The sequence below is a fragment of the Eupeodes corollae genome, chromosome 3 (assembly GCF_945859685.1).
Source record: "Eupeodes corollae chromosome 3, idEupCoro1.1, whole genome shotgun sequence".
In the NCBI taxonomy this organism is placed as follows: domain Eukaryota; kingdom Metazoa; phylum Arthropoda; class Insecta; order Diptera; family Syrphidae; genus Eupeodes; species Eupeodes corollae.
This window is the reverse complement of record NC_079149.1, coordinates 66,846,563-66,859,713: the sequence shown is the minus strand read 5'-3', so window position 1 is coordinate 66,859,713 and position 13,151 is coordinate 66,846,563. Positions and strand designations below refer to the sequence as shown.

The 13,151-nt window shown below is 30.8% G+C and overlaps 1 protein-coding gene across 6 annotated transcripts; it reads right to left on the bottom strand.

Annotated features, from left to right (window-relative positions):
• Nucleotides 1-594: 594 nt before the first annotated feature.
• LOC129949241 (ras-like GTP-binding protein Rho1) lies at nucleotides 595-11,719 on the bottom strand. 6 transcript variants are annotated; one of them, XM_056060572.1, is made up of 6 exons: nucleotides 11,568-11,719; nucleotides 8,691-8,821; nucleotides 6,504-6,664; nucleotides 1,316-1,465; nucleotides 1,169-1,249; nucleotides 595-1,101 (listed from the first exon to the last, which is right to left on the bottom strand). In XM_056060572.1, the coding sequence occupies exons 3-6, from the start codon at nucleotides 6,657-6,659 to the stop codon at nucleotides 910-912; spliced, it is 579 nt and encodes a 192-aa protein (XP_055916547.1). In that variant the 5' UTR covers nucleotides 6,660-6,664; nucleotides 8,691-8,821; nucleotides 11,568-11,719; the 3' UTR covers nucleotides 595-909. The 6 variants fall into 6 exon arrangements, with proteins under 6 accessions (XP_055916547.1, XP_055916546.1, XP_055916549.1 ...); XM_056060571.1 differs by having other exon boundaries at nucleotides 11,484-11,710; XM_056060574.1 differs by lacking the exon at nucleotides 8,691-8,821 and having other exon boundaries at nucleotides 11,568-11,711.
• Between the last annotated feature and the right edge of the window lie 1,432 nt (nucleotides 11,720-13,151).

Here is a 13,151-nt window from a genome sequence, read left to right as displayed (position 1 = left end):
CTTTTTTTACGTTGAAAAAAGCACTTAAAAATATATTAAGTTGTAAGATACTAGTAGTGTCTTTGCCATTACGTTGAATGTTTGATTAGATTTGCTTGAGATTATATCTTCAAATTCAAATATCTATCAATATTCCTATAACAGACTTGGATTATAGAACAAAATAGAAATGTTTAACTGATGTATATGGAAAAAAGTAACAAAACATATGAATAAAACAAAAATAAAGAACAAACAATTTTGCTTCAAATTAAAAACAGCAAATTTAATAAACAAGAAACAAAAAGATGCACAAAATGGAAAGCAAAAACTTACAATCTATATTAAGGGTAAATGCATTTAGGCATTGTAATATTTTTGTTTTAATATCAGTAATAAATAGATATTTATTTTTTGTTTATTTGCACAGCATTACAATTGATTAAATAGTATTTTATTTAATAATAAAAAAGATTTCCAACCTTTTAATCCTAAAATTCCATCAGTTGCTTCCTTTGCCGCCATTTATCTCTGTTTTGTTGTTCTTCTTCTTTTTCTATCCGAATTAATTTTTAAAAAAAATAAATAAAATACTTTTATGCCATCGTTTTTAGCTGTTGTTGTTGTTTTTGTTTGCTTTGTTTTGCTTTGCTTTCCCATTTAATTGTAATCGTAGATGTTAAATAAACGTTATTCATTTTATTTTCTGTACGAATTGTTTCTCGTTTGTTTCATTTACATTTATTTTGTTGTTGTTGTAGTAGTTGTTACTGTTACTGTTTCTGTTGCTGCTGGGCTTGTTTTTGATTTGATTTTTGTTGTTTTTTTAAATATAATATATATAATTTTTCAAAAATTGTAAAATAAAATAAAATAATAATAAAAGATGAAACATCGATCAAATCCACATTTGATGTCGTAGTTGCTCTCTTAGAGCAAAAGACATTTGGTCTTCTTCTTCTTTTTGACTTGTAGGGCAGCTCTAGTAGCCGTTTCGAAAACATCTCTAACACCTTCCTTTGACTTGGCGGAACATTCCAAATAAGCAAAAGCATTAATTTTCTCGGCCATGGCACGGCCTTCTTGTGGCTTCACAGGTTCTTGCTTCATTTTAGCTAAATCCTTTTAAAGTTTAAATTCGTATATAAGATTGCATTATTTTTTATATTTGTTTCTTTTTTAAACTTACTCTAATTGTGTTGGGGTCATTTCGAAGATCTTTCTTATTTCCCACTAAGATGATAGGGACATTTGGACAAAAATGTTTTACCTGTTAAACAAATTTAATCGAAAATAAACAATTTAAAATATTTTGTTGGCTGACAAAAATAATTACTTCGGGTGTCCATTTCTCTGGAATATTTTCTAACGAGTCGGGTGAATCGACTGAAAAACACATTAAAATGACATCTGTATCTGGATAACTCAGCGGCCTGAGTCTATCGTAGTCTTCTTGTCCAGCTGTATCCCATAGAGCCAGTTCCACCTTTAATTAAAAATATACATATATTAGTAGTTTTGTTTAAATAATAATGATAATGGATAATGTTGAAAATTAGGAAATTAGGTCTTTCTATCAGCTTCGATATCTAACGTCTAAATATAAACTTTACATATTCATCTTTAAGGGTTTCCTTAATAAATTGTATGTGGCAAAAATGAAAACTTCCTAACTCCACTCTTCCTAGATAAAAAGCTCAAAAATATTTGACAGCATTGAAAATATACTAACCTTTTTGATGTGGAGCTGTTTGTTTAGTCTAAAATTAAATTAAGTTTAAAATCACAACAGAAAAAGAACGGCTAGCCAACGTATTATAAAACACTACTTCTAACTATAGGGTAAGTTTTTATTGGGTTCTCGAGGATTCACTTTCCAAAGTCCTTTGTTGACAAACATTAACTCTTTCAATATATTTTGAAATTTTCTGTTGATAACAAATTTATGCTATTGATGAGAAAAAAATAATTAAGCTTCAACTTTTGTTTTATTTTGATCATTTGCTATTGACATTGGGACAGCGACATTACACAAGGAATATGTTTTTGCTTATCTACTAGAAGAATATTCGAATAGTCGTATGCACATAAGAATGGTAAAAATGTTGAGTTTACTAAATAAATTTTCCATGAATATAGTAAAGTAAAAACTTAGGGGCCGGCCGGTTATAGCCACCAGTAAAATGTTTACTTCTCGTTTTGAAAAATGTTAATGTTTATGCAATAGAAGAATTCTATGTCTAGTATGTTTTCCAAAGAGAAACAATGGATTTGAAGTTAAAATTATTTCGTTAGTAAATTTGGCGTTTTTCTTTTTAAGTTCAGAGCAGAGCTCGAACTGAGCTCTGATTGTTCAAAGCTTCAAATTTCTGTTCCATTTTTAGTTCTGAACATGTTTAGAGCGCGCTCTGTGAGCTCAGAAAAAAATAACTGAGTAAACGGAGTAAAATGCTGAACACAAACAATTTGATATTTGAAAGCCGGGAAATTAAAAAAAATCATCGTAAAAACAATAAAAATGGCGGAAGAGGCTGGTCGCTCTAGTGCAGAAGGAATGAAAATTTAGAAAAAACTAATTGCATATAGCATTTTTATGAATCAAATTTATTTCAGGCGTCAAATGGACCAACGCTATGACTGTTTTTTTAATTACTTTGATTAAAGAAAATTTTGAACGACATTTTAAATCATGACAGTTTAGTGCTCAAGTTGTTTCATTATTAAATCAGAGAGTTCTGAACATACTCTGCTCAGAACTTCTACTCTACTCTGTTCGCTCAGACTCTCCTCAGTGCTCAGCTCTGAACTATAAAAGAAAAACGCCAATTTAAAAACTACTGATGGCGTTTCATTTGTGTAATAATCCGATGGCATCATTTAAAAAAATTTAAGGGAATTAATAGCAAAAAAAGCAAAACAAAAAACATGTTTGTTTGAGGCTCAAAGCTTGATTATTGACGTTAATTTATTGAATACAATAAACGCTCATCAGTAAAACACTTACATAATGGCTGAATCACAAACACGCTTCAGCTTCGACTTCGTCTGCGCTACGGTGGGCCTGCTTCGATGTTGCTTTGAATGACATTTCTATTATTGCATCCCTCCAAAGTGCAAATATTTTGTTTGTTGACATTGTTGTGTTCTGTTCAGCTGTCAGACAAAGCAAATGTTCAGATAATTGAACTAGAGCTTCCGTTTGGAGTCACATTACGTTACTTTACGTTCTTTTCCTTACGATTGTCAAACGTAACGTGAGGTCGAAGCTCCATTGTGATAGCATGCATTGAATTCCTATGGCTGAACTTGTAAACGTCAGGCGAAACCGAAGCTAAAGCGGGTTTGTGATTCAGCCATTAAAATTACTCCTGACTCAATTTCTACTAATAGCTACGTATATGGCGCCTTATGAAAATTTTTACTGTTTGTCTAAAGTTAAATTAGCTGTTTAAAAAGGTTTATGTTATTATATCTCTCGATACTAGGGTAAGTTGTTTCGCTATTCGGGACAAACTTAGAATATCTGGATTGTTGCGATTGAAAATATACTATTTAGAAGCTAAGAACACTTCTTCTTTGATTGCCTCAAGTAGTTTATATATCCGGTAAAAAGATGGGTCCGGCAAAAAAATCACCCATATTTTGAAAAGTAATGACAAATAAATAAACAATTTAACAGAAAAATGTTATGTTTTGTCATTAAATTAAATACTATGCCATTAAACATTAGTATTTTATCTATAAATAGCTTTAAATATAAACGTCTAAAAATACGGGAGGTTTTTTTGCCGGACCCTGTATTTGGATTACACAAACGTTTTGGTAGGTTTTGTAGTTTACAATATTAATAAACTCTGGTATATTATAATTACTCCAATTACTTCTGCCATTGCATCTTTAAGTTTCAATTTCTTTTGGAGCAATTAAGCCCATCACAAAATTGGATGTATTATGAATTCTAACAACTTCAAAATGCTTCCGAAAGGCTGGAGTCCTAATGGATGTTTTTCCAATTTCCTAAAATAGAATTTTTAATCCCGAAAGTTGGAGCATCGATTGCATATAGTATTTTCCCATAAGAACCTGACAACATTTCTTTTAAACAAAACGAAAACCATTTGAAATATTTGAAAGGCATTACTACTATCGGCTAGAAGTTAAATCCAAACATTTATGAGTGGAAGTCGACTACTTTCATAAGCCCACTGCGGTCACGTTAGCAGCGGTCGGTTCGTTTACCCGCCATTGTTGTCGCAAATTTGACCTTGATCAATGTGACGCCGCCGGTCTCACGGACCGGGTTTTTCAATGGAAGATTTTTGGAAATGAGTGACTAATATTTCGCTGTTTTTTTTAAATATATGCTTCTTGACAATGAAACAATGATATTTAATCAACCGAAACTCTTTTATTACAATACAAAAATTCAAATTATAACGGAGAAGAAAGTTATTCGCAATTTTTCGCACACCTTGTCTCACAGACCAGTAGGATACCATGGGCGGGTTAATACCATTTTTTGAATCAGACTCATATGTTGGGTCGAAACGGCCGATAGTCCATATCTAACAATCCGGCCAGAAATAATCGGTAATCGTGAATAACAGTAGGCATTAACACTGACATGACTATCGTTATTATCGATGAACAAATATTGCCCAAAAATGTTGTCCATATTCAACCCGCATCGAAAGTAAATATTTTGTTGATCAAGTGGTGATTCATTTCATCCGACTAATGACTTACTGACGAACCCATAGAGCCAAAAATGTTCTTCGTTCCTCAAAATGATTTTTCAATAAAATTCATCATCTTGGAGCATCTTCTCCAGATCCCAAGAGCAAAGTGTATTTCGCTTTAAACGGTTCATTGGCTTAAATTCTTGAATCGGCTTCATCTTATACGATTGCACAACTTGATTACAACGTGAAATAAGCCATAATGTGGTCTCAGCAATGCCCAATTCTCGACAACGCCGTGGAATTGAGGGATTTAGATCGTTTGCTAAGGACACCTGAACGGTAGCGATATTTTTGAAACTTCCAAGAACCCTTTCTCTTACTGACAAGACGCTCTTAAACTTTCGGTCATCGATTCCCAATTTCGATAGAAAAGTTTAATTATTTGCAGACATTACTCGTTCGTGTACTTTACCATGACGAAAATGTTGAGTTTACTAAATAAATTTACAATAAAAGCTCGATAATTAGTGATAGGTTGCGACCACAAATAAAATATAAAGGTATCAAGTCTTTGTAGGACAACCCGATATTTAATGGTAGGACATTAAAATGCATCCAAAAAAAAACTAACCAAAGTTTATAAACTAAAAATTAATTTCTTATCATTAAATAGTTATTAAATGGAAAAAATAACTTTTGAGGCTCAGTTAATTGCCAAAAATAACTTTAAAAAAGATAACACATGAGAAATTATGTTTGTATATGAGAGCCGTGTTTATATGCATGTACATTTATATATGTAGGTGGGGATGGCAAAGTATCTCCTCCAGGAGTATTTATTAACTTATAACAGCGACAAATTAGCTAAATGTAGTTAGATAGATACACATTTATATATGTAGGTGCCTACATAGGTAGAAATGTACCAAAGGAAAGAATTGCTCAGCTCACGTGAATAGAAGAAACATGGCTGTAAATTTGTAACTGACCACAATTACATCATCGCGAGTTGTAAGAACGACACAATTTATCACCCCATCCAAGTACAAATAAATACCACAGCTAGTGGAGAATTATTAAATATAAAATATCCCCTTATCAAGGCTGAGTAGGCGCCTGATTTAACCATCTCTAGTTCTTATTTCACAGTAACTCCTCCTCCCCACTCTTTCTTCACGTCACTTGACGTGACAAAGCATCTCATTCCGGCCTAAGTAATTTCGAATGGGAATCCACAGAGCATATTGCAATCTTTTCCCTAAATAATTTTACTTATTTTAAGGAATCAATAACAAAAAGACATAAATAAAAAAAAACACACAATCTTCAAGTACAACAGGCTTGTTGAATGTCGAATCTCGTTCACATGCACACACACACACAACCACACATTAAACATACACACTCGCATACTTCATTATCACACATCTACAAGACTAGATTGAGGCAAATCAAATAAAAAAAAAGTAGCGCTGGCTTTCTGATGATGATTTGGTTCCGTTGAAAAATTCCTTAAGTAATTATGAGTCATTTCCTTGTGGAGCTATAATTCTTGCTACGCTGACGCTCGTCATAATGCAAAACTATTGAAATAGACGAGAATCTAACTAAATTGCAAAAATCACCAGCACCACAGCACATAAATCTATAAACTAAACTAAAGCTAATCAAAGACAATCTGTTGCTTCCAAGGCAAAGGCACTAGGCAGCAGCAACAAAATGTGAGATATCTCACAAAAATAAGAAAAAATATTGCTTAGTTACAAAAGCATGCAGTTGAGCCGCAGAGAATACGAAACGACAAAAAATAAAGTGGTTTTTATTATTATTATCTGTACATACCTGTTTGCCATCAACTTCTATATCTGCGACATAGTTCTCGAAGACTGTTGGGACATAGACCTCTGGAAACTGATCCTTACTGAAGACTATGAGGAGGCATGTTTTACCACAAGCACCGTCGCCAACGATAACTAACTTCTTGCGAATTGTCGCCATTGGTTCTGTTTTTAAAAATGTTTTTTTTTTTTTATTATTTTAGTTTAAATTTTAAATGGAATTGAAAAGAAATAAATACTAATATAAAATCACTTGATAGATAGCATTCAGTTAGAAATTTTAAAATTGTAGAAGATTGTATTCAAATGGTACTTTTTAGTGTAGCACGGAATATCAAAATCAAAATCAAGTATTCTCAAGAAAAAGACGAAAATCTAAAATGTATGTATATAGTATGGAATATGTGCAGCAGTAGCAGCAGAAGAAGAAAAGAATAATTTATTTCTTTGGCCACTCAATTCAATTTAATTAAAAACAAAAATCACAATAATTACATATCACGAAAAGGTTTAAATTACTTTATTTTTTATACTGCTACGAAAAGTGTAATTAATTAAAATTATTTATTTTCCGATGGAAAATTATTTCATTCGACGGGATGAACAACGCCTTTAAATTTTTTGACGACAAGAACGAGACCGAGATACAAATAAAATGGCGACACATAAAATTTCGCTGAATACGGACAATTTACGTACTTTTTGGGCCAGTGTTTCCATATAAGTATTTTTTTTGTAATAGAACTTAAAAAGAGTAGGAAATAGTATTGAAAAAGTATCTTATAAAAATATTAGAAAGAATATGCAATTTATTGGAAATTTCAGGAAGTTATTTGTGTGTTTTTATAATAAAAGTTCTTGCTTAAATTTTGTTCTCTTTTCGTTACTTTCGGTTACTCTATTATTTGTTAGTGGATTGTACTAGTGTGCTTCAAAATGGAAACTATAATTTTTTTGTTGTAGCTATTTACGTGACAGTACAGTAGTATTGTCATATCACAAAATGAACCACAGCGTGTATCGATAATTGAAAACCTATGTATTGACGTTTTGAAGTCTGGATTTGCAACAAAATATAAGCGGTTTCGCTTTAATGCCAGATTAACAATTGTAGTCTTAAATTGTTGTAAAAAAAAGTCGAGAATGACAACTGTATAAGAATTATAAGTACATAAGGACACTAATATTAAAAAAAAACTAGAGAAAACTGTCTTGTTTAGTTTTTCATTATTTCAGAGTTTAAAAAGTATGGTGTAGTGAGATGTTTCCGATTTTTGAAATCTTATTATTTTCAAAAGAAAACTTGCTAACTTTGGAAAACCAAATAAATTGTCTAGCATTTAGTACCATTCCAAAGAGTAAAAAATTGAAGTTTAGTAAGAAAAATATTATATGTAATATGAGCTAGTTTAAAAACATATTTAAATTTTTAACTAACAAATCTTCAAGTAGTATTACGCTGGATTTTAAGTAAAAGGACAAATTTCAATGGAGTTTCAATTCTCACACAATTTCGGATTAGTATTTAATTAATTATTTATTATGGAAAGAAAGATATTTCTAATTGGAACTAACATGGTATATAACCAAAGCTGCATATACCATATAAATTTAAGGTTCATATAACCTAGGTTATTAATAAAAAAAGCATAAATGAATGATTACAAAAATTTAAAAAAAAACCTTAAAAGGAAGAATTATAACAGTACGTAGAATCTAAGAAAAATTGTTGCATAATCATGATATTAAAGAAACATTCAAATGATATGAAAGTTTCTTATTGTATACAAGAATTGATATTTTTATAAGTATTACTTTCTTTTAAATTTAAATCAATTTAAATAGTAGGACTAATAAACCCATATTTAAGAAAAAAATTTAAACAGTTTTAAGCACACTATCTTTATGTATATATGTTCTACAAATCTTGCAACTTGTAGATGAAATATTAATGAAAAGTAAAAAGTAATAATAAGTTATTCTGCACTCGTTTGAAATTTAACTGTAATGACATTGCTTCAAATGTAACCCAATGTAAAACATTACAAAAGTTATGTTTGTTTAATTTTGTTTAAAAAGGTGAACATTTCTGAAGATCATTTTTGGTATTTCGATTATTAGAACATATTCGTTATTTTTATTTGAACTCTTGTAAAAACTTCAAATTTTTTTTAAAGCTAGAAGTTCTTGCCTTTAATATTCGTAGTTTTCGGTAAACTCGTACTCTACTTAGGATGTTGTTTGTTACGCCTTAAACTTTGATCAGTATCCTTTCAAAAACCAGCGTTTAGCTACTTTTTGTATGTTTAGTGTAGACGATTCCTATAGAAAAAACAAAAGCGGTTCAGAATGTTTCAAATCATCAATACTTAAACCTTTTTTCAGCAGAAGTTTTTCAATATTCGATGAATGGACTCTATACATTTTTTAACAACGTCTTAGTATTACTAAGAGAAACATGTCAATAAGTGTAATGTGTATTGCAATAAAAACATAAGCAGATGCTTTCTTAATTAATAAATGAATTTCAAATTTTCATGACAAATATTTTTGATATGTTTTAGTTTTGAAGATAAAGATAAATGCATGTTTTCGTAAATGAAGGGTAGGCAAGTATTAACATAAAACCAAATCGTACGATTTGAATCCGGAAAAAATGCGATGATAGGAAGATGAGAATTAGTTAATCTTAGAGTTTATGTATTTGCAATGTGTTTTTCCTGTCCTGCATACCATTGAAGCAAATTTATTTTTAAGAAACCACCTACCAATATAAATAAATAAATGAGGTGGGGCGCAACAGTCCGTTGAGAACTAAGGCATAGTGACTTAAGACACTTAACACTTCCTGTGTGCGAATAATGTTGTCATGGATGGAGCGGACCTACAGTTTTAAGCCGAATTCGAACGGCTAATTTGAGAAAGCACTTTTCAAGCCAACAATTACTCTTAAAGAATTTGTCAATTCCTCGCAAGAGGCAGTACCCGTACAGGCAGGGATCGAACCCAAGACCTCTGGCATGACAGTCCAACGTACTTACCATCATGCCACGGGCATGATACACCCACCCACCAATAGCTTGTTCTTTTACTACTTATAATAGCTTCTTCAAAAATAAGCAACTATTAAATATTCAATCAAATTGTCCCAAGAGCATAATGAATGTATCAAAATCTAATGTCCCACAAACATTTGTATGTTTAAGTAGTTTTCACGTATTTTCCAAAGTACAATTATATATTTTATAGAAAATGAAAATATATGTGTAGGTAAAAAAAGAAATGAAAGACGAATTATTATTACATTGCTTCAAGAACATAAAATGTATGTCTTCCAATTTGTACAACAACATTGCTCATGTATCCAACGTATGTGAATGTAATACCTCACTTTGGTTACTTTTTTCCCACCATTAGCAATCGGTGATTTCTTGGATTGCGGATAAAATCGTTTTAAGAAAGTCCCTTACAAAAATAATCTTATCGTTATGCGCAAAACGTGAAAAAAAAACCAAAAGATCAATCAAATATCCTAATTGATATTAATTTGTAAAGCAAAATAGTATAACATTCATTCATCTTTCGATAATTTGTTGTTTTAATTTACTAAACATTGAAGATTTTGAAAAATTTGTGAAAACTTCAATTGCAATGCAGTTACTTCCATTCAATAAAACTAAAATGAACATATGTGTTCTTTTTATTCATAAAAAAGAATTAACAATATTATTATAGTTAACTGTTCAAAAGTGGTCTATAAATGTTATATCCCCAGTAGAATTAGAGTTATTTGTATCCTCACGGTATTCGTCATAACATTTGGTGCACTGTTCAAATTACTTATAATTTAAAGTAGTGAGGGAATTGCTTGGTTTTATTTTTCAACTATTCATAAAAGAAAAGTAATTTTATTCTGCTACAAGTTTTGTAAGGTAAAGTTATTATTTGCATTGTTTACACAAAAGTGTCGTTCAAAATTCGCTCAAATTGCTGAAGATATATCCGATACTTTCATGAAAAAGAGAGACCGATGAAGACTCCAATCAAGCCAGCCTATTCGGCTTAGTGGTTTTTGAGTGTCCATTTGTGTAATTAAGAAGTTCAACTCGTTTGGCATATGAAAATACCTCAAATCCGATCTCCACCCTATCACCTCAGTGATGCTCTCTCTGCTATTCTTATTCTTTGTTCTAGTGTTAGGTAAAAGGTTTTATCAAATTTAATAAGAGTAAGACAAATGAAATACTATTTTTGTAATATAATATAATCGAGTATAACTAAGACGATGAATTACTTCTGGATTTCCATAACATGTTTCCAGAGTTTATCTCGAATCCAAAAATTAAATTACCTATCAAGTGTAGTTATAGTACAATTCAGGAAGTCTAAATGGCATCACTCAATTACTCTACCAGCTGAATTACAGCAACGAACTACATATTTAAATGTTGGCAACAGTGATCTTTATTTATTGGATGTTTATTTTATTTGCGATTTGCAAAGAATTAAAATGTATGCTTCTTTCTTTCTTCTTTGAAAACAGAAACAGCCTATGGAACAACTTTTTAAACATTCATTTTAAGAAGTATCTTTCTTTTCATACATTAAACAAATTCTTTTACATTGAACAAATTAAAACATATTAAAATAATCTCGAACAAAGGAAAAGGACTATGGGGTTATTCTGGCTCTATTAATATTATTTAAAGTGTATGTATAGGTACTTGAGTTCAACCAAATAATCTACAGATGGATATAATGAGCGAAAGTTAATTTTAATATAGAAAGAGATTGTACTCCCGTTGCGTCATTAAATGATGCTCGATTTATGTCCCAATTTGAGACGGAAAAATAAATTTGATGTCGTTTATAACATAAAAAGCCACCGCCGCCGCCCCGAAAGCAAAGTAAATGGCAATAATAGCAAGAAAACAGGATAATAATAGAAATATGAGACACATTAACGCAAGCAACACAATAATACCTGAGTTAGTATCAGATGAGACGCATGAAAAACACCACATAACTAAATTCCTTCACTTCATGCAAAGCAATTAAATTTCTCTACCTCCCTGGTCAATATAAACTATTTGAATAAACGTTACACAAAAGGACGAGGCACAATGTATTTATTATAAAATATTTTAAGCTACGTTTTTAAAAAGAAATGTTCACTTTTCACTTTTTCTACAACACTGAGCAGGAACAACTGCTACTGCTTGTGCTGTCAAGATTTAATTCAGCGGGTTACTATTACTACCAACTGTCAGAAGCTTTTTTTTGTATAGCTGAAAAGCAACTGCTGCAATTTATGTTATTGAAAATAAAATATACCTCCAAAGGTATGTTCACACTGATACAATGTTTTTTATTTTCTTTGATTTCAATTTTACATTAAGAAGTTTAGCTAAGTAGGTATACACGGTTGGAATATCTTTTAATATTGGCAGATAAACATTTTAATCAATTTTCTATCAACCATGTGAACACCCAATTATATCTGTCAATCGTATCTTGCAATCGTTTGAATGCGTCTAAACACTTAATTTGTTGTATTTGTAATAATTGGGCTATTTTCCACTAATTGAATATTGGACAACTTCATACAGAAAGTTTTTGAGCAGAATACAACAAAAGAAGTTTACCGGATTTTGAAAGAATTCGAAAACAACGAAAATCGAAAATATAAGAAGTCACAGTTTGGCAAAATAACGAAAAATTAATTTTGCACAACTTGTTTTTTTCAAACTTTAAGCAAAATTGCATAATCTTTGTCATCTATCGAGAAAATTGTCTTCCAATGCGTCTTATATTTTTTTTCATTTTCTCAAGTCTTGTAAACCTCTTAAACAGACAACTATTAATTGCAAGATAAAATATTTTTGGCATTTTTCAGCCGATATTCTAACAAAAAATGGTTAATATTTCGATATTAACAACCAATCGTATAAGCGAACAGTTTTCACTTGATAGAAAATTGACAATTGTCACCTAATTGGAAGACTTTAGAAAGTTCACTTATATAGCAAAGTCTTAAAATCGTGTATAATTAGCTTTAGAATAAATTGATCCTACTAGTTCATAGCAGGATCAATTAGGTAATTTTTCAGATTTCGGTGAGCTAATGAAGTTTAAGTATATACATTAACTTTTAACGTATAGCAAACTTGAACCACGGAGGAATCTCTATAACAGCTTAATCTACTGAAATGAAAACAATCTTACAATACACGTTTTTGCCTATTCTCCAAGAGTTATTCCTGACATGAAAAGTATTTTCTCGAAGAAACCGTTCGAATTCGGCTTAAAACTGTAGGTCCCTTCCATTCCAATAGGGTCTAGTTCTCGACGGACTGTTTCACCACCTAATTTATTTATTTATAATTAAAGAAAAATTTACCGTAACATAACATTAAATAGATGTATGGATACGATTACCATAATTTCACGAGGGAAAACCTGTAGTGAAATTTTGACGTAGCAGATGTAACTCATAATATTACAGAAAATAAATATCATTTACTTTAACTTTGAATTCTTGTAGTTTTAGTAAAATGAGTTCAAATTATGTGATTGTTATTTTTATCAAAATTAAAAAAAAAATTCTTTCGTGCCCCTTTTTGGATTGTCATACGACGACGTAATATGATAT

Coding starts and splice junctions, on each gene's coding strand:
- LOC129949241 (XM_056060569.1), bottom strand. CDS start 11,523: ATGTGGTGTTTTTCATGCGTCTCATCTGATACTAACTCAG. Junction 6,665..11,483: donor CTCATCTGATACTAACTCAG/GTATTATTGTGT, acceptor TTTTAAAAACAG/AACCAATGGCGACAATTCGC. Junction 1,250..1,315: donor CAGAGAAATGGACACCCGAA/GTAATTATTTTT, acceptor TTTGTTTAACAG/GTAAAACATTTTTGTCCAAA.